The following is a 22,083-nucleotide window of genomic DNA, read 5'->3' on the forward strand; positions in this document are numbered from 1 at the left end:
GTTTTCGGGCAAAGACAATAGAACAACGGTGTAGCAAGTAGCAATGATGTGACCCATATCCGGAGTGGTCAACCACTTATCTTCCTTCCGGCGCAATACCACTTCTACCCATTGATGGTGCACTAGGTATTTTGGTTAGTACATTTGGCTACTCTGGTTCTCTTTGAGCTAATATAGTTTTTTGTATCTGCTAATTTGAGTTAAAATTTTTTCTTAACTCTTAAAAGTTCTAACTTTGAGAATTTAAAAAAGAACATTAGCGTTGTTCTTGGATCTAAACCTTAGATAACGGTGGTGAAATCACATTCTCTCACGAATTCAACAACTAATGTGAGAATCACGTTTGACAAGTGAGTATACACCAAAATTTTAGATCATGTGTGATCATAAAGCTAAATGATCAGAAATCTTATAGGTGTTATTCAAAATGACAAAAAAAAATTTGTCATATTTTCTTTGCTTAAACTAATGTGCTTTTAAAGCATATAGAGAAAGACAAGCTCACATTAGAGAGTGAGTATTTCATTAAGATTATTAGGCAAAGAAAATATTATGAGCACATTATATAAATATTTAATCTTGCTACGGTACTATAATTTCGACTATCAGATGACTTGTTCGAAAATTTTGTAATTTCGACTATCAGATGACTTGTTCAAAAATTTAGTAATTTTGACTATCAGATGACTTGTTCGAAAATACATCATTTATTATTCTCTTTGCACAATTAAAATGACCCTTTAAATGATCAATTCATAAAATGTGCAAATAAAGAAAAGTTGGAGCAAGAGAAAATAAAATAATGATCATTTGGAAAATATCTCAAAACAATCAGGGCAAATAAAGAAGGGTAGTCTTAACTTATTGATGTTCAATAATGTTGAAAGATATATCAATTTAGAATGGACAAAACCGATAAAGATTGTTTTATTCATTTTTGAACTACTTTTAGATTGTTGTTATAAGCTTATTTTTGTATTTAAAAGACAATTTGGTGAATCATTATTTTGATTAATTTTTGTTTTAATTTCTCCTTGAATAAATCAAAATATTTTGTTTTATTTTCAAATCATGATTCAATGTGTCTTTTAAGTTCAATTATTAGAGTCAATTCATTTGTGACTTATGAAAGTCTATAATTGCTTAAGGGTTTGAAAACTATAAGTTTTTCGTCCCACAAATTAAGAAAATTTTGAAATATACATTGTTAAGTTTCCTTGAGGATATTGAGTTTAGGAAGAGATATGGTAATAGAACAAAATTGAATGAGGATGAATTGGTTCTAAACTAATTCATATAGTTACTATTATTATAGTATATTTAGATCCTCATGAGGACATTATTGTTCTTCCTCTCAATCAAGTTAAGAAGTTAATTCATATAGATCAAACTCAACACCCTCAAGAACTAGGGCATATGGTGTCATAAAGAATTGACTGATAAGAGAAATTCTATCAAGAGAGTCATGATACTAGTTTGCTCATTATAATTTTAGAGCTACATAAGATGGACGTTAATACAATGTTTCTTAATAGTGACATTAATGATACAATATGGTGTAACCGAATAAAACTTTTGTGTCAATAGATACAAATGAGATGGTTTGCAAAGTCATGAAATCCGCTTATGGGCTAAGAAATTTGTCTCTTTAGTGTTACCATAAATACTCATAAAGTAATTGTCTCATTTTATTTTGAGATAATATTAAGTAGAGTTGTGGATTGGTAAGCTCAGTGGGAGTAAATTTATATTCCTATTTTAATGATATATGTTTTGTTATGTTAAACCAATAAAATCTCTAACGAAAATTAGCGATGAAAGATCTTGGGGAACACCTCTTTTGTATTAGGCATTTTGATACTTAGAGATTTCTCTCAATGTATCATTCAAATATCACAAAAGAGTTATATTAATAAAGTTGAAAATGAAATGACATAATTTATAGGTGACATCGACCACCAAGAGGGACTATTTAGTCTCAAATATTTAGTCTCAAGTATTTTCCTATGACTTGGCTATAGAAATATTGTGTATACTCTTATTTATATGCATTTGGAAATAGCTTATATAATCAGATTGTTTGGCAGATACTTGAGCAATTCAAAATTTGAATTGTTGAAAAGGCAACCATAAGAATTATTAAAGAGAATAAGAGAGTTTATACTCACACGAGAGATCTGACAATTTGGAGTTCATTAGTGTGTTAGACTCTGACTTTTAAATGTTTGTAAATAATAGACATCCTAACTCAAGAAATGGTTGTAAGTATTTATGTCATTTGGTTGCATATTGTTAAAGGGTTAATGAGGTTATTATTGTTATAACTATATCTGTATTGTTTGTGCAAATATTAAATTTGAAAATTTCAGTTTGATCTCAATAAAGACTTTAGTTTGACCAATTGAAAATAAACATGATTTAGAGATCACATTACTGAAATTTCCATGTCACTCATCCATATCGATCTATGTCATTAAGTGCATTGATATAGTGGTCCTCGGGGTTCCGTCACGTTATATGTCAATGACGACAGCTGCTGTGATCCTACTATTAATGTATGAGGTGGACTAGATTGTTGAGTAGAAATCTAAAGATAAAAAACATGCAGACGCGCACCTAAAGAATTCTTGTATAATTATTAAGATAAATAGCACAAGTAGGAGATTGTTGGAATATTTTATTAATTCATTATATTCCAATGTCATTAAGTGGACAAATATCTTTATAATAATTATATTAGTTATTTATCAATTTGGAGTCTTAATAGTGATCAAATTAAGTAACAAGGCTGATTAGATTTCTATTTGGATAATTAATTATTTATAATAATTGATATGAACTCTATGAGGTTATGGTCCCCGATACACCGTACACGGCAAACTCTCTTCTCTCCATCTGATGAGAACTAGAGACATAAAGGTACCGGTTGAGGAAGTATCAAATCAGCCGCCACTGACTCTATGTTGTGTATTTCAGATTGCGATTTCTCCTCTCTTATTCAGACCGTTGATGCTGAGAGGATTGTCATCAAAGCTTCATCTAGATATTCCTAATACCTAATTCTTAATATACTGATAAATCAAACATGTCGTAGATCAGATCATAATTATGTTCAATATTTTGTTTGCTTCCACTATTTCATAATGATTAAACATGTTTTATGAAATCTGTTTTTATTTAGACCTAGTCCTAACAGATGAAGGTAGATGATGAATGTGATGAATTTTAGGATTGGTGATAAATTCTATTGTTTTTTGACAAAAGTTAACAGCAAATATTTATCAGACTAACAGAAGTATAAGTTAAAGAACCAAAACGTAAGGTTAAGTTATGCGACCAAACTGAAAACAATAAGTTAAATGACTAAATATCAAATTTAGCAAAAAGAAAATGGACGCATATTTCTCCCCTATTTTTTTCCCGACACATCCATGCAATCTTCATCAAGATTATTACTAATTGTTTATCTAAATTTGTCTGCGTGTGGTTCTAAATTTGTTGTCTTACCTGGACAACATTTATAGTCTTCACTACGCAAGCAAGCATAAACGACTGACACATAAAAACGACCCGTGAATGGAATCTGAGATTCGTGAAGAGTCGATGTAGAAGCATAAGGCCCACATCCTAGAGAAGAAAAAGAAAAAAATATAAGCAACAAATTAAGCAACAAATAGATATTAGATTTGGTATAGATATTAGATTTGGTATAGATATGTTGCAACGTATCTATACCAAATCTAATATCTTTCACGTCCCATAACTTTTTTATATCATTATAAATATGATTTTTAGGCATATAAATACTACAAGTTAATTAAGCAACAAATAGAACAACATATATTTATATCTTCGCGAGTTTATCTCAGTTAAGAACAACATTGCATAATATATGTATAATCGGAGTTCGAATACCAGACACCTCTATTTATCCACCTTAAAAAATAAATTTTTAACTACTAGATTATTTGATAAAAAAATACAACATATATTTGTAAAAAAAAAAATATCGAACCAGAATGAACTCACCATTATGATGCACGGGTATCCTTATATGTTTGAGTATAAAGATCAAGATACAATTAAATAATTTATTAATTTGATTCTCCATAATATTTTGCAAACAATACAACTAATTCATTATACTTCACTTATACATTCTTGGTGTTATACTTCACTATACATCACAATGATTAACATCTAGTAATATTAAATAAAAATAATTGTGTAAAATTTGGTCAAAAAACATTTGTATAAAATTGTTCAAATACTTTGACTGGTGGGTAAGATTTTCACCTGATGGGATGCATAAAAATTGTGGGACTGTGCCCTTATACTTGGATTAAATATGCATAACATATTCAACAAACATAATGTCCTAATAAATATGTTACTTGGATCAAAGACTTATTGTCTGTGTGGTGTAGCGGTGGTGTTGACGCTGTCGTGCGGTGAAGGAGAAATTAGAATTTCTAACTTCACAAAATCACGATAAAAACAACATTGATACATGAGAATTGTAATCCTGCCGCGGAATCAAACATTGCATTATTTTAGCCTTGTTCTTTTTGAAAGTCAGATTTGACTTTGTTACCTTGGTTAAATATTCGACATCTAATGTATTGAAACAACTAATCACAAAAATACACAATTTATATCGATCATTTTGATCTTCAAAATTGTTGTGAAAGAGATGATCGAGTATTTTTAATTTTAATGGTCATTTAAGAATTTTTTCTTAGTTTTAACAAAGACTCTGTTTGCTCTTGATTAAAAAAGAAACTCTATTTGTTAAAATTAATTAGTTATAAACTAATTGATAGTTGATACTATGATAACTCATACTAGTTGATAGGTTTTAGTTGAAAAATTGGTCGATCTAAATAAAACATATTTAGTAAATTTAAACTGTCGTCATATATAATAACATATTTGTTTAATTCTAAAAATAAACTCACTCTCCAAAATATAAAATAACATCTATGTAGCTCAATTAAATTGGAGTAGGCCTAAGGGCTAATGGTGAATAGTCTTGATATATTATTCTGCTCCCCTAGAATATAATATACCCTCATAGTTTAATGAAGACCAAATTTTCGTTAGGTTTCTTTGATTTTTTTTTTTAAAAAAAAAAACATAATAAACAACACAAACTCAGTGTTCATGACAATCCTAAAAAGCTCAAGTATGGGAAATATGATAACCAAGACGATGAAGAACGTTATATGGAGCTAATGTGTGTAGTCATTAGTGGATAAATTTCTATTATTATATGAATGATGATTTGACAATTATTATTATTTTTTAAGGAAATTATTTTATTTTATGAAAGGATAAAGTTGCAATAAAACTTAAGGTTAATATATTTTTGTCCCTGTAAAATTATAAGTTTTTCAAGTCCCTGTAAAATTATAAGTTTTTCAATTTAGTTCCAATTAAATTTTAAGGGAAATGCTAACTGATGCCCCCGAGGCACTGGTTAAAGATATGAAAAAGGAAACTATATAGTAGTTAATGCATTGAAATTGTGTAATTAATTTATAATAAAGTCAAAAACAGTTACCTTTTATGGTAATAATTCCCTTTTATGGTATGCTTAACGAATGCCCCGGAGGCACCGGTTAGCAGGACCCAAATTTTAATGGTAATTTTAATTCTCCATAATATTGTAGTTTGTTATAGTCTATATTTTGATAACTTTTTAAAAAAAAAATACTTTTAGTTCTTAAAATAGTCTCTATAAAATGAAAATATTGACTAAAGGTGAGTAGTTTTTTAGTAAACTTGAAAGCTCATAATTTTATAGGGACTAAAAACTTATTCAACCTTAAAATTTAAATAATAATATTAAAAATAGAAAAAAATGTAATAAATTATAAGCTCAAACTTAAAATAATATATAATAAAATATCATCTAATCAAACAAACTTATAACCAGTCCAAGGAGCTAGTTTGTTAACATTGCCATACAAAGGATACGTACCAACCCCGCTAACTTATAGCAGATAGTTTATATACAACTTTTATTATCATGAAAGTTAAGGTGTGAAAATCATATAATAACCAAGACATCTCATCATGTTGGCACCCTAGAGATATCTTAAATTTGCAGTACCTTAAAAAAATATTATTAAAAGAAAGGAAAAATGAAAAGTGTTACAATTTGGGAGACTAGACCAAAACTCAAAATAACAATCAAGCTAATTAACAACAATGACCTAATTTAATACTTTTTTAAGAAAACACAATGGTATAAAATCATGGTAAAGAAGAAAAAAAAATAGTGTCATATGAAAACCTAGCAAAGAAGCCAAAAAGAGACGTAAAGAAAACAATAATTAGGGAGTTAACCCCGTTTTTTAAAATGTCCTCAACAACAAAATTTGGAGTAATCGACCATAAACATTGTCTTTCCTACATATATGAGAATAAATACTAAATAAAGTTAACTAGTCGGCACAAACATTGTGTTTCCTACAAATATGAGAACCTCTAAAATTCATATGACAACATGCAGAGAAACAAACAATTCCTCCATGTAGTGACAGGACTTCCGGGTACTCTGTAATTATAATGAAAACATCAACCACGACTTTACATAATGCCACACTCTGACGATAAAATAACAAAACAAAAAAACACAAGAAGACAGAAATCACTTATTTAGACCGAAAGAAAGGAAAAAAAATATGCAGATACGTGATTCTAGATCAAAACTGACATAAAACCACCCCTACTCGTTAAGTGAAAAAGAAAGAGAACTTAGAGAGGAGTTAACTTTATTTTTAACAATCATGATCAGTTAATTTCTCTTAATTTTTTTTAAGTTCTTTTTTTTTACAATCTCTTCGTTCATTGTTAATTTTCCCTTTCAATGAATCTATTAAAAAAATTAAGAGAAATCAACTGATCGTGATTGTTAAAAATAAAGTTAACTTCTCTCTAAGTTCTCTTTCTCTTTCGCTTAACGAGTAGGGGTGGTTTTATGTCATTTTTGATCTAGTATCACGCATTTGTATCTTTTTTTCCCTTTCTTTTGGTCTAAATAAGTGTTTTCTTATGTAAAGTGGTTTTGCACGATGTTACATTTGGCATTTACTGAGTATTCGCCAAGGTTGCCAAATTCGATAGGCTTGCAAAATATTTAGGCAATCGAGGTGATGGGAAGGGGATGCCGGTGGGTGAGGGAGAAAAAAGTGTGAGGAATGGGAATCAAAAAGAAGTAGGGGGAGTAAAAAATAAGGGAAGGGGGATGGAGGAAATTAGAAAAGGGAATGAGGGAGAAAAAAGTGTGAGGAATGGGAATCAAAAAGAAGTAGGGGAGTAAAAAAAATGGGAAGGGAGATGGAGGAAATTAGAAAAGGGAATGAGGGAGTTAAGGGGCGTGGTAGTGAAGATGAAGGAGTTAGGGTGATGGTAGGGAAAGTGGCTTGTGTGACGGGAAGAGGGAAGGTTCAAGGTGGTGTGAATGGGGGAAAGGGAGGGGTTGCTGTGAAGAAGAAGGTGAGGGAGGTAGCGCAGATAGGGCCTTTGGTTTCTGAAAAATGCATTGCTGCAGTGGGTAGCAAGTTTGAAGGTGAGTTGCACGGTAATCTCTTGAATGCAACACACGGTGATAAAAAAAATATATTATTAAATACCAGACTGCAGACAGTGATGTTGCGAAGGTGTCGTGGCATCTGTTTCTAATGGGGAGTCTATTCCATTAATTCAGTAGCGTATTATTGATGTGGGTTTTGAACAGTTTGTTATCATTCCGATGGGAGCAGATAAAGTGTTGTTGAGGTCGTTAGGTGATTCCGATGTGAATGCTATATTATTAGGTGCTGCTGATTTTTTTTATTCTTTTTTCTATTATACAACGCCTTGGAAATCAGATAATGTTAAATTTGAAAGAGGTGCCTGGATTCGTTTGTATGGTATTCCTTTGCATGCTTGGAATGATAAGTTTTTCCGTCTCTGTGTTATTGATTTTGGTCGGGTTATGAGGGTGGATAATTGTACTGTTGACAAGGAAAGGTTTGATTACGCTCGAATTTTATTAGCAACTTCTTCATTCAATATTATTAATTCAGAAACTGTGGTGCTGGTTGAAGACATTCTGGTTACTATTAAAGTTGTCGAAGAATGGGGTTTTTACATAGGTGAAGATGTCTGTTTATTTGAAGAAGAGTCTGAATGTGCTGGTAGTGAAAATTTGGAGGATCATGGTGATTATGTCGTTAACAATGACGCTAAAATTTTAGCAAATGAAATTGTGGAGAAGGAACGGAGTCCGGAAAAGAGCCAAGAACCACACGACATTTCTAAGGAGGATGTTGATATGCGGTTGTCATTTAAGGTCAGAGCAGCATTCCTCTATGAATGATGTTGTCCCATCGAAGTCAGATATACATGAAGTTGAAATTGTGGAGCCGGATACTAGTTTGATAGCGCATGTCATTGAAGGAAAAACTAAGAAACATGTTAAATGCACTACTTCGTGTCCACCTCGACGTACACGTTCATTGATGTTGGGGTCGTGGAGTTTGGAGTGGGTCCGAGATCAAAATCATGATGATGCGGGGATTCTTTTTTCAGCTGGGAAGAAATCTCACAAAAAGGCAGTTACTAGTAATAATAAGCATGAAGGAAAGAAAAAAAGCAGATGGTGTGTTGCGACACCCGGTGGTGAGTTTTAAAAAGGTTGCTAGGATGCCGACAAAAGATAGAAAGGTTGTTTTAAGAGAATTGAAACACCAAGTGTAACACCCCGTTTTCCCAACGTGAAAATTTCGTAAATAAATCAGAGTATTCATCGTAAACGGAATGTCACATTTCATAAAAATCATAAATTGAATAAATAAATATTTATCCTTCAAAATTATTCAACTTAATCTTTAAAACTTCGCAGCGGAATTAGTTCAACAACATAAAAGTCTTTGGCACACAGGCCTCATCATAAAAGTCTCATAAATCTTAGTTCAAAAATAATTCTTAAACTTCAACCTCATCATAAAAGTTTCATAAATCTTAGTTCAAAAATAATTCTTAAACTTCAAAAGCAATACGTAAAGGAACAGAAAATAGTATTAAAATCCCCATCCCGTTACGTATCAGAGCATCCTAGACACGATGTGAGGAGTCTACTCACGAACAGAGCTAGTCTTTATTACCTGCACATTACCCACGGTCGAGGCAACATATACGCAGAAGGGGTGAGATTTCTCAAACAATAATATTAAGCTTATAAATCATAAATTACATTTAACAACATAAACATCTTATAATTTAACAACTATAATTAAATACATAAACATCATCATTTATCTTAGCAAAATATCATCAAATAGCAGTCACAGTCATCGTCACATATCATCATACTAAAAGACATCACAAAGTAATTCGTTAAAACATCACAAAGTAATTCGTTAAAACATCACAACTTAACAACTTGACTTGACAATGCATCTAAACTCGACTATGCAACTCTTAACGTCTTAAACCATCTTGAATCATCATGAAATGCAAATGCATGTGGTACCATTTTAGGGCATAAGCCCTCATCGTCGTGGTTGAGCAAAAGCTCCATCGTCATGGTTGAGCAAAAGCTCCATCGTCGTGTTTGAGCAAAAGCTCCATCGTCATGGTTGAGCAAAAGCTCCATCGTCGTGTTTGAGCAAAAGCTCCATCGTCGTGGTTGAGCAAAAGCTCCAGGGCATCAAGCCCTCAACTTTGAATGAGTATGCATGGACTCAACATCTTACGTCTTAGAAACTTCATGAACATTCTATAACTTCTTGACTTAGACCGACACTTTCATCTTAAATAAGACTCAACGGTATATAAATAATTCATATCACATCAGCTTTACAATCATTGCATAATTCATATATTGCACATCATTAAATAACACATCAGTTTCTCATTATCAAATCAATCACAAATTACACTTAATCAAATAATTCATCAATTACTCTTCGATAAATAACTCATCAATTACACAATGTCAAATATCACATCTTAAAAGCACACATCTTAATATAACACATCTTTAAATCACTCACCTTCAAATAGCACATCTCTATATAGCATATTTTTAAATAACACATCTACAAATAGCACATCTTTAAATCACACATCTTCAAATAGCACATCTTTATATAACTCTTCTTTAAATCATCGATCATTATCTAATCAATTTAAATCATCATTTAAAAACATAGTATATCAAACATGTCAAGATTCGATACACATTCTTGCTTAACTAATAATGGAAATTAACTACTTAACTAACTAGAATTATATTTAATTCTGATTATCCTAGTATCTTTTTACTACTATTAATACTAAATAATCTTTATATAACACATCGCCAAATATTTTATCAGATACACATCATTATATAATACATCAATTACACATCGTTAAATAACACATAATTTCACATCCCAATACACTAAAATTTAATAACTACTTCATTACAATTTTTTTTGACCATTGTGAACTAAAAATTTGATCAAAATAAATTAAAAATCAATATGTATCAAGAAAGATGATTTTACACATGACACAATAATTCAAGAGATTGCCATATTCATATGCCCTTGTACGCATTAATCCAAACAAATTGTCACGCCTAAACAATTTTAAAGTAACAGAAGGAAACAGCAATACATTATAATTGACTGACAGGCAACAATAATGATAATCTATGTATATTACTACACACTAGTTAGTAAATATATGTGATCATATCAAAATATGTACACAATGAAAATTAGTAAAACTCTATATGCCTTTTACCGAAGGATGCACAAATTCCTGTACATAAAAAAAGGCAATGAAAGACAAATAGGCATCGATAAAAGCTTCACAGGAAAATAATTTTGACCGATTTCCATACGAGCATGATGTACTAAAATTCACAAATAGACTTGTTCAAAAAAAATTCACATATAGGCATCACAATTTCAGAAGCAGATATAGCAACATAAAAAAAACACGAATGCAAAAAGTCATCAAAAGAATTAAGAAACAACAAAAATCAACAACCCTTCACTACCCACATGAGTACACAATCCTTATAATAAAACTCCCCCTTACATCAATTCAACAGTTTTCCATCATCTAATCATCAATTCTCACTCAAACCCTAATTCTCATAATCTTACAAAACTCATCCTAAAACACGTTAGATGCAATCTAATGATCTACAGACTTAATATTAGTGAAAGATAGTCTCACCCTTACCTTAGATTGTTTTTCTGAAATCAAAAGCAGCGTTCTTCGTTCCTAGGGTTCTCTCTCTGAGTTTTCTACTTTCTCCTCTTTCTCCAAAAAGCGGTTTAACGTAAAAATTCTTTCTAACCTAAGCTTCCTTATTTCTAATACTAATCACTCTTCCTAAATCTATTTAGGCCCAATAACTTATTCTTATTTCTATTCTAACCTTCAATTTTACTTACACTAATAATCCTCATAATCTTATTTATTTCTAAATTTGTACTAGCAAAAGTACGGTAAGGATTCTAGGGTTAGGAATCGTGTATTAGGGTTTTTAGACTGATTATTGGATGCCTTTAGATTGCTCTCAAGAGTCTTATTTATAGCCTGCTTATGGGCTTGGGTTTTGGTTGCTTGGTCCCCAAGGAACAGGGGTATTGGCGTACTTTTGATGATTTTAGGAGGGTTCTAGAGACTAAGTGAGGCGGCGCCTTTCTGGAAGGCGCGCCTGTGCCTGGTGGCCCTTCTGGAGGGCGCCTAGGCCCTTACGGAGGGCGCCCAGGTCTTCATGAAGGGGTTTTCCTTCTGGAGGGCGCCTAGGCCCTTACGGGGGTCGCCCTGGTTTTATGAAGGGATCTTTAGCCCTCAGGAATATTATGATGGTCCACAGCCCCCCAAGCACGAGTCTTGGGACAAGGCGAAGTGGTGATGACATAGGAGTGGACCTTTGGAGGTCACCCAAGCCCCTTCAGGGGTATCTTGGCGGTCCACAGCCCCCCAAGCACGAGTCTTGGAAAGAGGCGAAGTGATGAATGCGTCCGACGTCAGCCTTGGGCGAACGCCCGCTTCGGGCGTTTACCGATTTACGCGTAGGGTCCTGCTTGGAGTTATGGCGAGGTTTTCCGTAGGGCGATCAATGCTAGCTCGCCTTCCGAACGTTACGTATTCTCCTCGTCCCTGATGGTCGCCACGTGTCATGATCCCGTGGCGTTGTTCCACTCAATCGTCCTTGACACGCTTCTCGAGGCGATCTTACCTTTTTAAAGGACGTGTTTGGCTTCTCACCTGTTTTCATTTCTTCGCTTCGTTTGCAGTGATCAAGCTTCCTTCTTTTAATTCTCCTCGGGCTTAAGCGACTTCAGCAGACTTTTCAATTCTTCCTTCGCAGGTATTCTTCATTTCCTTAACCCCTCTCAAACTTTACTTTATTTGTTACGCTTCGTGAGAGTCCGGGTTTGGGTATGGTGTTGATTAGGGAGTGTGACGAGAAAGGAAGGTTGGTTCAACCCATTGATCCAATTGAGAAAAACCGTTTGAGGAAGGAATGCTTGAAACATGCCACTGGTCCCGATGGGATAATAAACTGGGATACTTACTATGATGGTTTATTCGGGGAGGAGTTGTTTAGCGATTTATCTAGTGAATCTAGCGCCAATTCGGGCAGCGATAGTGATTGTGTGTTTTTGTCTGCCACTTCAGGGCCGATTCATAAGGAGGACGAGTGCCAGGAGATTCGTCAGTTTCAGGCTCCCTTAGAGTTGGTCGGAGACGAAAACGCTTTTAGGTCAACAGAAATGGCTTCATTTGCCGAGGAAGTACGGTTGGAAGAGTCCTTGTTTGTTGATGTTTCTGCTCTTGACAGCTTCAGGAGTAAGTTTAACATCTCTGCAACTGGACGAGAGGAGGACGTGGTTTTGTTGTCCTGCGATCCTGACGAGCGCGCGTGTGATCAGGAGATGATGGGCGAGGGCGACGAATCGTACTTCGTCTATACCGCGTTTTTGGAGGAGTTTGGCGTGAAAATTCCCTTCACGCCCTTTGAGATGGACGTCTTGAGGCTCCTCAATGTGGCGCCCACCCAAATACGCCCTAACAGCTGGGCGTTTATTCGCGCCTTCGAGGTTTTGTGCAAGTCCCTGGGTTTCGAGCCTGCGGTGGGCGTCTTCTTCCACTTCTATGGGACCAGAGACGTTAACAAGGGTACGTGGATCTCTATTTCGGCCCATTCTGGAAAAAGGCTGTTTCCTACTTATGCGTGTAACTTCAAGAAAGAGTGGCGAGATACATTTGTTAGAGTACAGGGCGCTCCGGAATGCTCTACGTCTTCTGTGTTGGTGAATGGGGTACCCAAGTTTCCACTTAGGTGGACCAACGCTCCTTTGGCTGTGAAAGGATACGTTCGTGAGGCCATGTCGCCCTACGAGCGTGCTCTCGTGGACTTTTTGGAGGAGGCCCCTTTACTCAATATTCACGAACTGTTAAATAGGGAGGGCGACATGGTTCGTCTGAATGCTTACTTACGTGAGTGTTTTCTTCACTACTTATGTTAGGCTTCATTTCAAAGATTATCACATGTTGTTACTTACTGGTTTGTACTTTGATTTTCTTTTCAGAGGAGATGTTGCCCCTTACTGGAGCAGAGATGAGGAAGTATCTCGCTGAGGTCGAGAAGAGCAAGAACTCGGACGGCTATGTGTCCAGCAGCCCGGCGGGTGTCTCCTTAAGGAAGCTAAAACGCAAAGAGCCTACTGGAAAGGGCGACGCTGGGGTTATAGAGGTGGAGGATCTGGAGACCGCTGGTGGGGCACCGAACGTTGTTGCCGTTGAATCTCCTTCGTCCAAGAAGGCGAGGACGTCCCGAGGCGCTAAGGGTGTTGGAGGTCGCCCTCCGTCTGGGAAGGAAGTTGGCGGGACGTCGCTGAACGACGAAGTTATGGAGTCTTTCTGGCACTCTGAGTTCGACATTCGTCGGTATGCTTTTTCTTTTGGTCGTCTTCTAGTTGATTTTCTTTATTTGTCTGAGAGTTGACTCATTACGCCGTTAATGTTTGGTGTCTTGCAGGTACCTGAAAGAACAAGTGCCTTTTGCAAAGGTCGATGTCGAGGCTGGGGTGAAGGCCAAGTGTAGCGACTTGGTAGCCGACATTGGCTCTGCCGCCTTGAGGACGCTGTTGCTGGCTCACTGCCTGGAGATTAAGCAGGACTCGGTGGAGAAAAAATATAAAGACGCGGCTGAGGATGTTGAGAAATGGAAACACAAGTCCACTGGTCTAGATGGCCGCCTGAAGGAGGCGTTGAGGGATAAAAAGGCCGCCGAAGATGCTCTGGAAGAGATGAGGAAGGCCAAAGAGGCCGCGGAGGCGGAGAGGGATGTGGCTAAATCTGCCTTAGGGAAGTCGGAGGCGGCCGTAGATGAAGGGAGGCGAGCTCTTGCGATTTATTTTAATGATGGCTTTAGGCGTGCTAAGGAGCAGGCGCTTTTCTTCAATCCTGAGGCCAAACTGGAAGAGCTCGACCCTTTTAAGGTGATCATTGATGGCGAGTTCGTTGATGATGAGTGATTCCTGCCAGTCTCGACCATTTTTATGTCATCTCTTTTTGTAACTTTAAATTATGGCGGCTTATTACAGCGCCTTTGTGAACAATTTGATGTTGGTTTTTCTTTGGATTTTGTATGACTTTCTTTAAATTATGACGCACTTTGATGATTGCATTTGTCGCGGCCTACTATTTGTTTTGTTTGTTTATACGTTGCGTGGTTGCCCTCTTGATGTGGTTAACGACCTTTTGACTTTGTTCGGTCTTATTGGGTCTTTTATAAGTTTACTGCTGTGTTAGCTGAATTTCCGCGATCTTTGCTTGGGCGACTGCCATAACCCCTTCGGGGTTCTACGTAAATTACCTTTAGAGCTTCCTGGACGGAAGTTGGCGGTCTTTCATTTACGTAGATTTTTTATTTCGAAAGTGAACTTTTCAGAGGTCTGGTTCAGATCCTGTTCGCCGTCTCGCTTTGAGGGTTTTGGGGCCTACATTAATTTCTTTTTAGGCGAGTTTTTGCCCCAAGGTCAATGAGTCTGCTTGGACTTGGCGAGACCCTTCAGAGCCTTGCTTAAAGGTTGACGGCCTCGCAGGTCCTTTGGACCTTTCTTCATTATGTCAGAGCCTTGCTTAAAGGTTGACTATTTCGACTTGGCGAGACCCCTCAGAGCCTTGCTTAAAGGTTGACGGCCTCGCAGGTCCTTTGGACCTCTCTTCATTCTGTCAGAGCCTTGCTTAAAGGTTGACTGTTTCGACTTGGCGAGACCCCTCAGAGCCTTGCTTAAAGGTTGACGGGCTCGCAGGTCCTTTGGACCTCTCTTCATTCTGTCAGAGCCTTGCTTAAAGGTTGACTATTTCGACTTGGCGAGACCCCTCAGAGCCTTGCTTAAAGGTTGACGGGCTCGCAGGTCCTTTGGACCTCTCTTCATTCTGTCAGAGCCTTGCTTAAAGGTTGACTATTTCGACTTGGCGAGACCCCTCAGAGCCTTGCTTAAAGGTTGACGGGCTCGCAGGTCCTTTGGACCTCTCTTCATTCTGTCAGAGCCTTGCTTAAAGGTTGACTATTTCGACTTGGCGAGACCCCTCAGAGCCTTGCTTAAAGGTTGACGGGCTCGCAGGTCCTTTGGACCTCTCTTCATTCTGTCAGAGCCTTGCTTAAAGGTTGACTATTTCGACTTGGCGAGACCCCTCAGAGCCTTGGTTAAAGGTTGACGGGCTCGCAGGTCCTTTGGACCTCTCTTCATCTCTGGTGGTCAACGAAGTTCTATCTGTAATGAAAAAATAAACAGTGGCGAGCAGACAAGATATATGAAAGGAATAGGCGCCTCGTTAAAAACCCCTGCCCTTGCAGGGGAAAAGAGTGCTACCTAAACCCCGTAATATTAATAGTGTTTAAAGATAACATTTGGTGTTGCATCCGCATACATCATTTTTGTTGGAAATACTAGTGATAGAAATATAAATAACAGAAAAATCAACTATAGTAGTGTCTTAGATTAGCCACGTTCCAGGTACGAGGTACTGCTTCTCCACTTAGCTCTTCCAATTTGTATGCTCCGTGATTGCACTTCTCCCGTATTCGATACGGTCCCTCCCAGTTTGGGAAAAGTTTTCCTATCCTGGTTGGGGCGACGACTTGTTTCAAAACCAGGTCGCCTTCCTTCATCTCTCTAGGTATTACTCTGGAGTTGTAGCGGCGAGCTGCTCTCTGTTTGGCGGCGAACTCTCTGATGTGAGCTTGCTCTCTGACCTCATCAATGATATCCATGCTGACTGCCAAACCTACGTTATTTGCTTTGATAGAGAAAAAAGGAAATTATAAACTCAAGTCCTTGTGAGATTGGTGGGTTTTCCTGCATACATAGATGTTAGTTTAAACAGAATACTTAAAAGGTGATACCTTCTTCAGAAAAGGACTCTCGTCGCCAAGTGGGAGTATCTATTTCCACAGGGAGCATGGCGTCCGTGCCATACACCATTGTAAATGGCGTTTCCATTGTCGTGGAGTGGGGCGTTGTGTGATAAGACCATAGTACCTGAGCTTACATTGATTGTTTACATATTATATCATAATAATATTAAAGAGGATGGGAATGAGTGAGAAATTAAATTGCCTTCTGAATTTACGTATTCAATTTTCCACATGTGCTTACCTCGTGGAGTTGTTCTGCCCAGAGACTTTTGGCGGCTTCTAGCTTCTTTTTGATTCCGTTGAGGATGACTTTGTTGGCGGATTCAACTTGTCCGTTTGCTTGTGGGTGAATTACAGAGGCGAATTTCGTCTGTATTCCTAAGTGCTTGCAAAAATCTACCACTGTTGAAATCTACCACTGTTGAACTTGCGAACTGAGTTCCATTGTCTGACACTATGAATTTCGGAAGGCCAAAGCGGCATATGATCTTTTTCCAATAAAACTTCTTGACTCTCTCTGCTGTTATCTTGGCGACTGCCTCTGCTTCAATCCACTTGGTGAAGTAGTCTACCCCGACTATGAGGAACTTAAGTTGACCTGGTGCAAGAGGGAATGGTCCGACGATATCGACTGCCCACTTGTGGAAAGGCCATGGAGAGTAAACGGAAGTCAATTCTTGAGCTGGGGCGTGCTGCTTATCTGAAAATCTTTGACATTTGTCACACTTTTTGACGAATTCGGAACTGTCTTGAAGCATGGTGGGCCAGAAATATCCAGCTCGAAGAAGCTTTGCAGCTAAAGCGCGGCCCCCTATATGGCTTCCACACACCCCTTCGTGTACCTCCAGAAGAACCAGGTGAGTCTCATCCTCCCCTAGGCATCGTAGTAAAGGAGTCGTTCGTCCACGCCTGTATAACTTGCCAGAAACTATGACAAATTTTGAAGCTCGCCTTTTGACTGTTTGTTCCTCTTCGCTGTTGACGGGCGTGAACGAACCGGTTAAGTACCTTAGTATTGGTCCCATCCAGCCTTCTCTGTTCTCGGTGATGTGGTGGACTTCTTCAATCCTCGTGCTGGGAGCGGCGACCACCTCCTGGATAACGGTCCTGTTGTTCCCGGGTCGCTTGGTGCTGGCGAGCTTTGCCAATAAGTCTGCCCTGGAGTTTTCTTCTCGTGGCACGTAAATTGCTTCAAAGAATGCGAAGCGTTTGGCGAGGTGCTGCACCTTAGCTAGATATCTGGAAAGTTGGGAGTCCTTTGTCTGATATTCGCCTGAGATCTGACTGGTTATGAGTTGGGAGTCACTCTTGGCCCTTAAATTTTCCGCCCCCATTTCCTGGGCCAAGGTCATGCCGGCGATCAGTGCTTCGTATTCAGCTTGGTTGTTGCTTGCCTTGAATTCGAACCTGAGGGATTGCTCTATGAGAATGTCGTCAGGTCCTTCCAGAACAACGCCTGCACCACTGCCTTTCAAGTTGGAGGAACCGTCCACGGATAGGAGCCACACGAAAGGAGCCTTTTCCTGAGACGGCGAGGAAAGCTCTACGACGAAATCCGCCAAGACTTGGGATTTGATACTTCCTCGAGGGACAAATTGTACGTCGTACTCAGACAGTTCAACAGACCATGCTACCATTCTTCCTGCCAAGTCTGGCTTCCCAAGTACTTGCCTGATGGGGTAGTCGGATTTTACTACAATCTTGTGGCTCTGGAAGTATGGTCGTAATTTCCTCGCCGTTGTCACCACGGCCAGGGCTAGTCGTTCTATCTTCTGGTATCGTAATTCTGCGCCTTTAAGCACTCTGCTAACGAAGTAAATTGGTTGTTCTCCTGTTTCTGATTCTTCCACCAGGACTGTGCTTATGGCGTTCTCTGAGACTGCCAAATATAAGAATAAGACGGCGCCTGAACTAGGTCTTTGTAGAACGGGCGGGCTTGACAGAAAACTTTTTATCTGCTGGAAAGCCTCCTCACACTCTGGCGTCCATTCGAATTTCTCCTTCTTCTTGATGGAAGCGAAAAAAGAGAAAGCCTTGTCTCCAGCACAGGATAGAAAACGAGATAATGCTGCTAACCTTCCGGTGAGTTGTTGTACCTCTTTGACGCACGAGGGGCTTCTCATGCTGATGATCGCCTGACACTTCTCGGGGTTTGCTTCAATGCCTCTTCTGGTTAAGAGGAAACCTAAAAATTTTCCCGCCTGTACTCCGAAGGAACACTTTGCTGGATTCAAACGAATTCTGTATCTTCGAACTTGGCTCAGAATCTCTTCGAGGTCGTCTGCATGACTATTCCCTTCTTTAGTTTTTGCTACCAGGTCATCGATATACACTTCTAGATTGCGCCCTATTTGCTGAGAAAAAGCGGTATCCATAGACCGTTGGAAGGTGGCGCCTGCGTTTTTGAGACCAAAGGACATGACCTCGTAGTGATAGTTCTTGGTGTTGGTCATGAACGCCGTTTTGGGAGCGTCCAGGGGGTCCATTCGTATCTGGTTATAGCCGGAATAAGCATCCATAAAACTCAGGGTTTGGTATCCAGAGGCGCTGTCGATCAGGTGATCAATATTGGGGAGGGGATAAGGGTCTTTAGGACACGCCATGTTCAGGTCTGTGTAATCTACGCACATTCTCCACTTCCCGTTGGCTTTCTTTACGAGGACCGTATTGGCTAACCAGGTAGGGTATTTTATTTCACTTATGAAGTGGGCGTCCACCAACTTTTTTACTTCGTCATCTACGGCCTTTCTTCTCTCTTCGCCCATTTTCCTTTTTCGCTGAACAACTGGTTTCACGCCGGGTTTTATTGACAAATGGTGGCATGCTACGTCAGGGTCCATCCCTGGCATTTCAGATGGGCTCCAGGCAAAGAGATCCAGATTCTTTCGCAGCAAGTTTATCAGGGCGGTTTCTTCTTCAGGGCCTAGGGACGTGCCGATCTTTGTGGTATGGTGAGTTTCTGGTCCAATAGAGACTTCCTTTAAGTCTTCGGTGGGCTCTAGGCGTTCTTGCTGAAAATCCTCCCTGGGGTCTAGGTCGATCATGTTAACCTCATGAGTTACTTTGTTATCGGGCTTCTTCTTTGCTTTCTGCAGGCGCAAACTATTGTGGTAGCATTCTCTAGCAATTTTCTGGTCGCCTCGTATAGTGCCGACTTTCCCATCACTCAGCGGATATTTCATCACCAAGAATTTAGTGGACAAGAATGCTCCCAGAAGGTTGAATGATGGTCGCCCTATGATAATATTGTAAGAACTGGGCGAGTTGATCACGAGATACCTGACGCGGATGGTTTTGGCGTGAGCCCCACTTCCGAAAGTTGTTTTCAGGGTGATATAGCCCCTTACATGAACCTGCTCGCCCGTAAATCCTGCCAGCGTCCCTTGGAAAGGCTGTAGTTGTTCTGGATCCAAACCCATTCGATCAAAGGTGTCATAGTACAATATATCGGCTGAGCTGCCTGGGTCTATTAAGACTCTTTTTACATCCCAGTTAAAGATCTGTAGGGTGATGACCATAGGGTCATCGTCATGTGGCACCACGCCTTGATAATCTCTGGCTGAGAAGGAAATGTCGGGCCCTCGCTGCTGATCATGCTCCTCATACTCCTGGCACAACATCACCTGACGCACGTACTTCTTCCGGGATGAACTTGACTCGCCCCCTCCGGCGAAACCGCCAGATATAGTGTTCAATGTGTGCCTCTTTTCTTCGGCGACTTCTTCCTTCTTGCTCGCCTTTGGTCTTTCATCTCTTTTGTCCCGAGTGTATCCCCGCAATTTCCCGCTCTGTATCAGTTTCTCAATTTCCCGGCGAAGATGTATACACGAGTCGGTGTCATGGCCTCTTAGTTTGTGATACTTGCACCATTTGTCCCTGTCTTCCCCCATAGTGGTGCGTTGTGTTGGGGGCGGCTCTGGGATTAGCTTTGTTTCGTAGACTTCTTTCATGATGCGCTCTGGCTTTGTGTTCAAAGGGGTGAAGTTTTCCAAGTTCGGCTTGCGGTAGTAAGGATTGAAAGGTCGTTTGTCTGCTCCTCTGTAGGGGGCGCGGTCTCTGCCGCCCGTCGGTTGGTAAGGACGCCGCTCCGAATTGTTGGGCGCGCGCTCCCTGGCGTCTCTTGCTTTCTTCTCAGCGTTACTTTCTTCACCTTTGATGTAGCACTCTGCCCTGGCCATGATTTCTTCCATGGAGTCGGCGGGCTTCTGAGCCAGGGATTCGTTGAATTGTCCTGCTCTTAGACCATTCTGGAAAGCTCCTACGAACACCTCTTGGTTAGGGTTTGTGACCTTTATGGTTGTGTCGTTGAATCTGGCTAAATAATCCCTTAGAGATTCGTTGTGTCCTTGGCGAACGTTGAATAGGCTGGTTGCTGAAACCTTGCGGTGGCGACTGGCGGAGAATTGCTGGGTAAGTTTCCTGGTCATGTCTTGATAACTGAGGATGGAGAATCGTGGAAGGTTCATGTACCATCGTAGGGCGGCGTCCGAAAAGGTACCCGCCAGCAGTTTGCACTTGAGGGAATCCGGGGCTCCGACTACGACCATGCGAGTGTTGAAGGCCGTGATGTGTTCCATGGGGTCACTCTTGCCGTCGAAAACGGAGAGGTGGGGAGGTTTGAAGTTTTCTGGGACTGGCGCGTCCCAGATCTCGGCGGACAGCGGTTGTGGTTCGGGATCGTCCATCTCGCCCTGATTCGACTCCTCCTTCTCCTCTAGTTGTTTCTGTTGAATGTTCTCCATCGAAGCTTGCAAAGCATCGTTTCGATCTTGCAGCTGAGCGAGCTGGGTTCGCATGGATTCCAACTCTTCCTGTGTTGCCATGAGGAGAGGCTTTTCTCTAAATCGTACGTGGGGTGCGATTTAGGTTGGTTAAAAAAAAAAGGGCTAGGGTTTCTAAATCGCAAGGGAATCTTACGATTCAGAGGTCTAGTTTCAGGGGTTTCCGAACTGGCGATTCAGAAACGTGGTCAAGGTTAGTTTTACCTTTTCCCACAGACGGCGCCAACTGTACTAGCAAAAGTACGGTAAGGATTCTAGGGTTAGGAATCGTGTATTAGGGTTTTTAGACTGATTATTGGATGCCTTTAGATTGCTCTCAAGAGTCTTATTTATAGCCTGCTTATGGGCTTGGGTTTTGGTTGCTTGGTCCCCAAGGAACAGGGGTATTGGCGTACTTTTGATGATTTTAGGAGGGTTCTAGAGACTAAGTGAGGCGGCGCCTTTCTGGAAGGCGCGCCTGGGCCTGGTGGCCCTTCTGGAGGGCGCCTAGGCCCTTACGGAGGGCGCCCAGGTCTTCATGAAGGGGTTTTCCTTCTGGAGGGCGCCTAGGCCCTTACGGGGGTCGCCCTGGTTTTATGAAGGGATCTTTAGCCCTCAGGAATATTATGATGGTCCAAAATTAAATATATCTCTCACAAATAACAAATATATTTCTGCACCAAATAACAAATATATCTCTAACAAATAACAAATATATATTATTCTAGTAAATACCAACTCATCAAAATAAATCGACTAAATCATAAAAAGACATCTAATCTCAAAATTACCTCCAAATCTACTTACTCTAATAATTCTCATATTCTAATAAATAATAGAATAATGCCACATAATAAAATACTAACACCTCATATAAATAAATAAATA

The 22,083-nt window shown here is 39.2% G+C and overlaps 1 protein-coding gene and 1 long non-coding RNA gene across 2 annotated transcripts; both read right to left on the bottom strand.

Annotated features, from left to right (window-relative positions):
- Positions 1 to 15,745: 15,745 nt before the first annotated feature.
- On the bottom strand, positions 15,746 to 16,831 carry LOC146922697 (uncharacterized). The gene is made up of 3 exons (XR_015012561.1): positions 16,677 to 16,831; positions 16,424 to 16,559; positions 15,746 to 16,317 (listed from the first exon to the last, which is right to left on the bottom strand). It is a non-coding gene; the product is annotated as an uncharacterized LOC146922697 (long non-coding RNA).
- On the bottom strand, positions 16,832 to 21,258 carry LOC146922698 (uncharacterized). The gene is made up of 2 exons (XM_085711599.1): positions 16,940 to 21,258; positions 16,832 to 16,889 (listed from the first exon to the last, which is right to left on the bottom strand). The coding sequence occupies exons 1-2, from the start codon at positions 21,256 to 21,258 to the stop codon at positions 16,832 to 16,834; spliced, it is 4,377 nt and encodes a 1,458-aa protein (XP_085567725.1).
- Between the last annotated feature and the right edge of the window lie 825 nt (positions 21,259 to 22,083).

This window comes from Medicago sativa, chromosome 5 (assembly GCF_051527215.1).
Source record: "Medicago sativa cultivar Bolivia chromosome 5, Bolivia_mono, whole genome shotgun sequence".
NCBI lineage: Eukaryota > Viridiplantae > Streptophyta > Magnoliopsida > Fabales > Fabaceae > Medicago > Medicago sativa.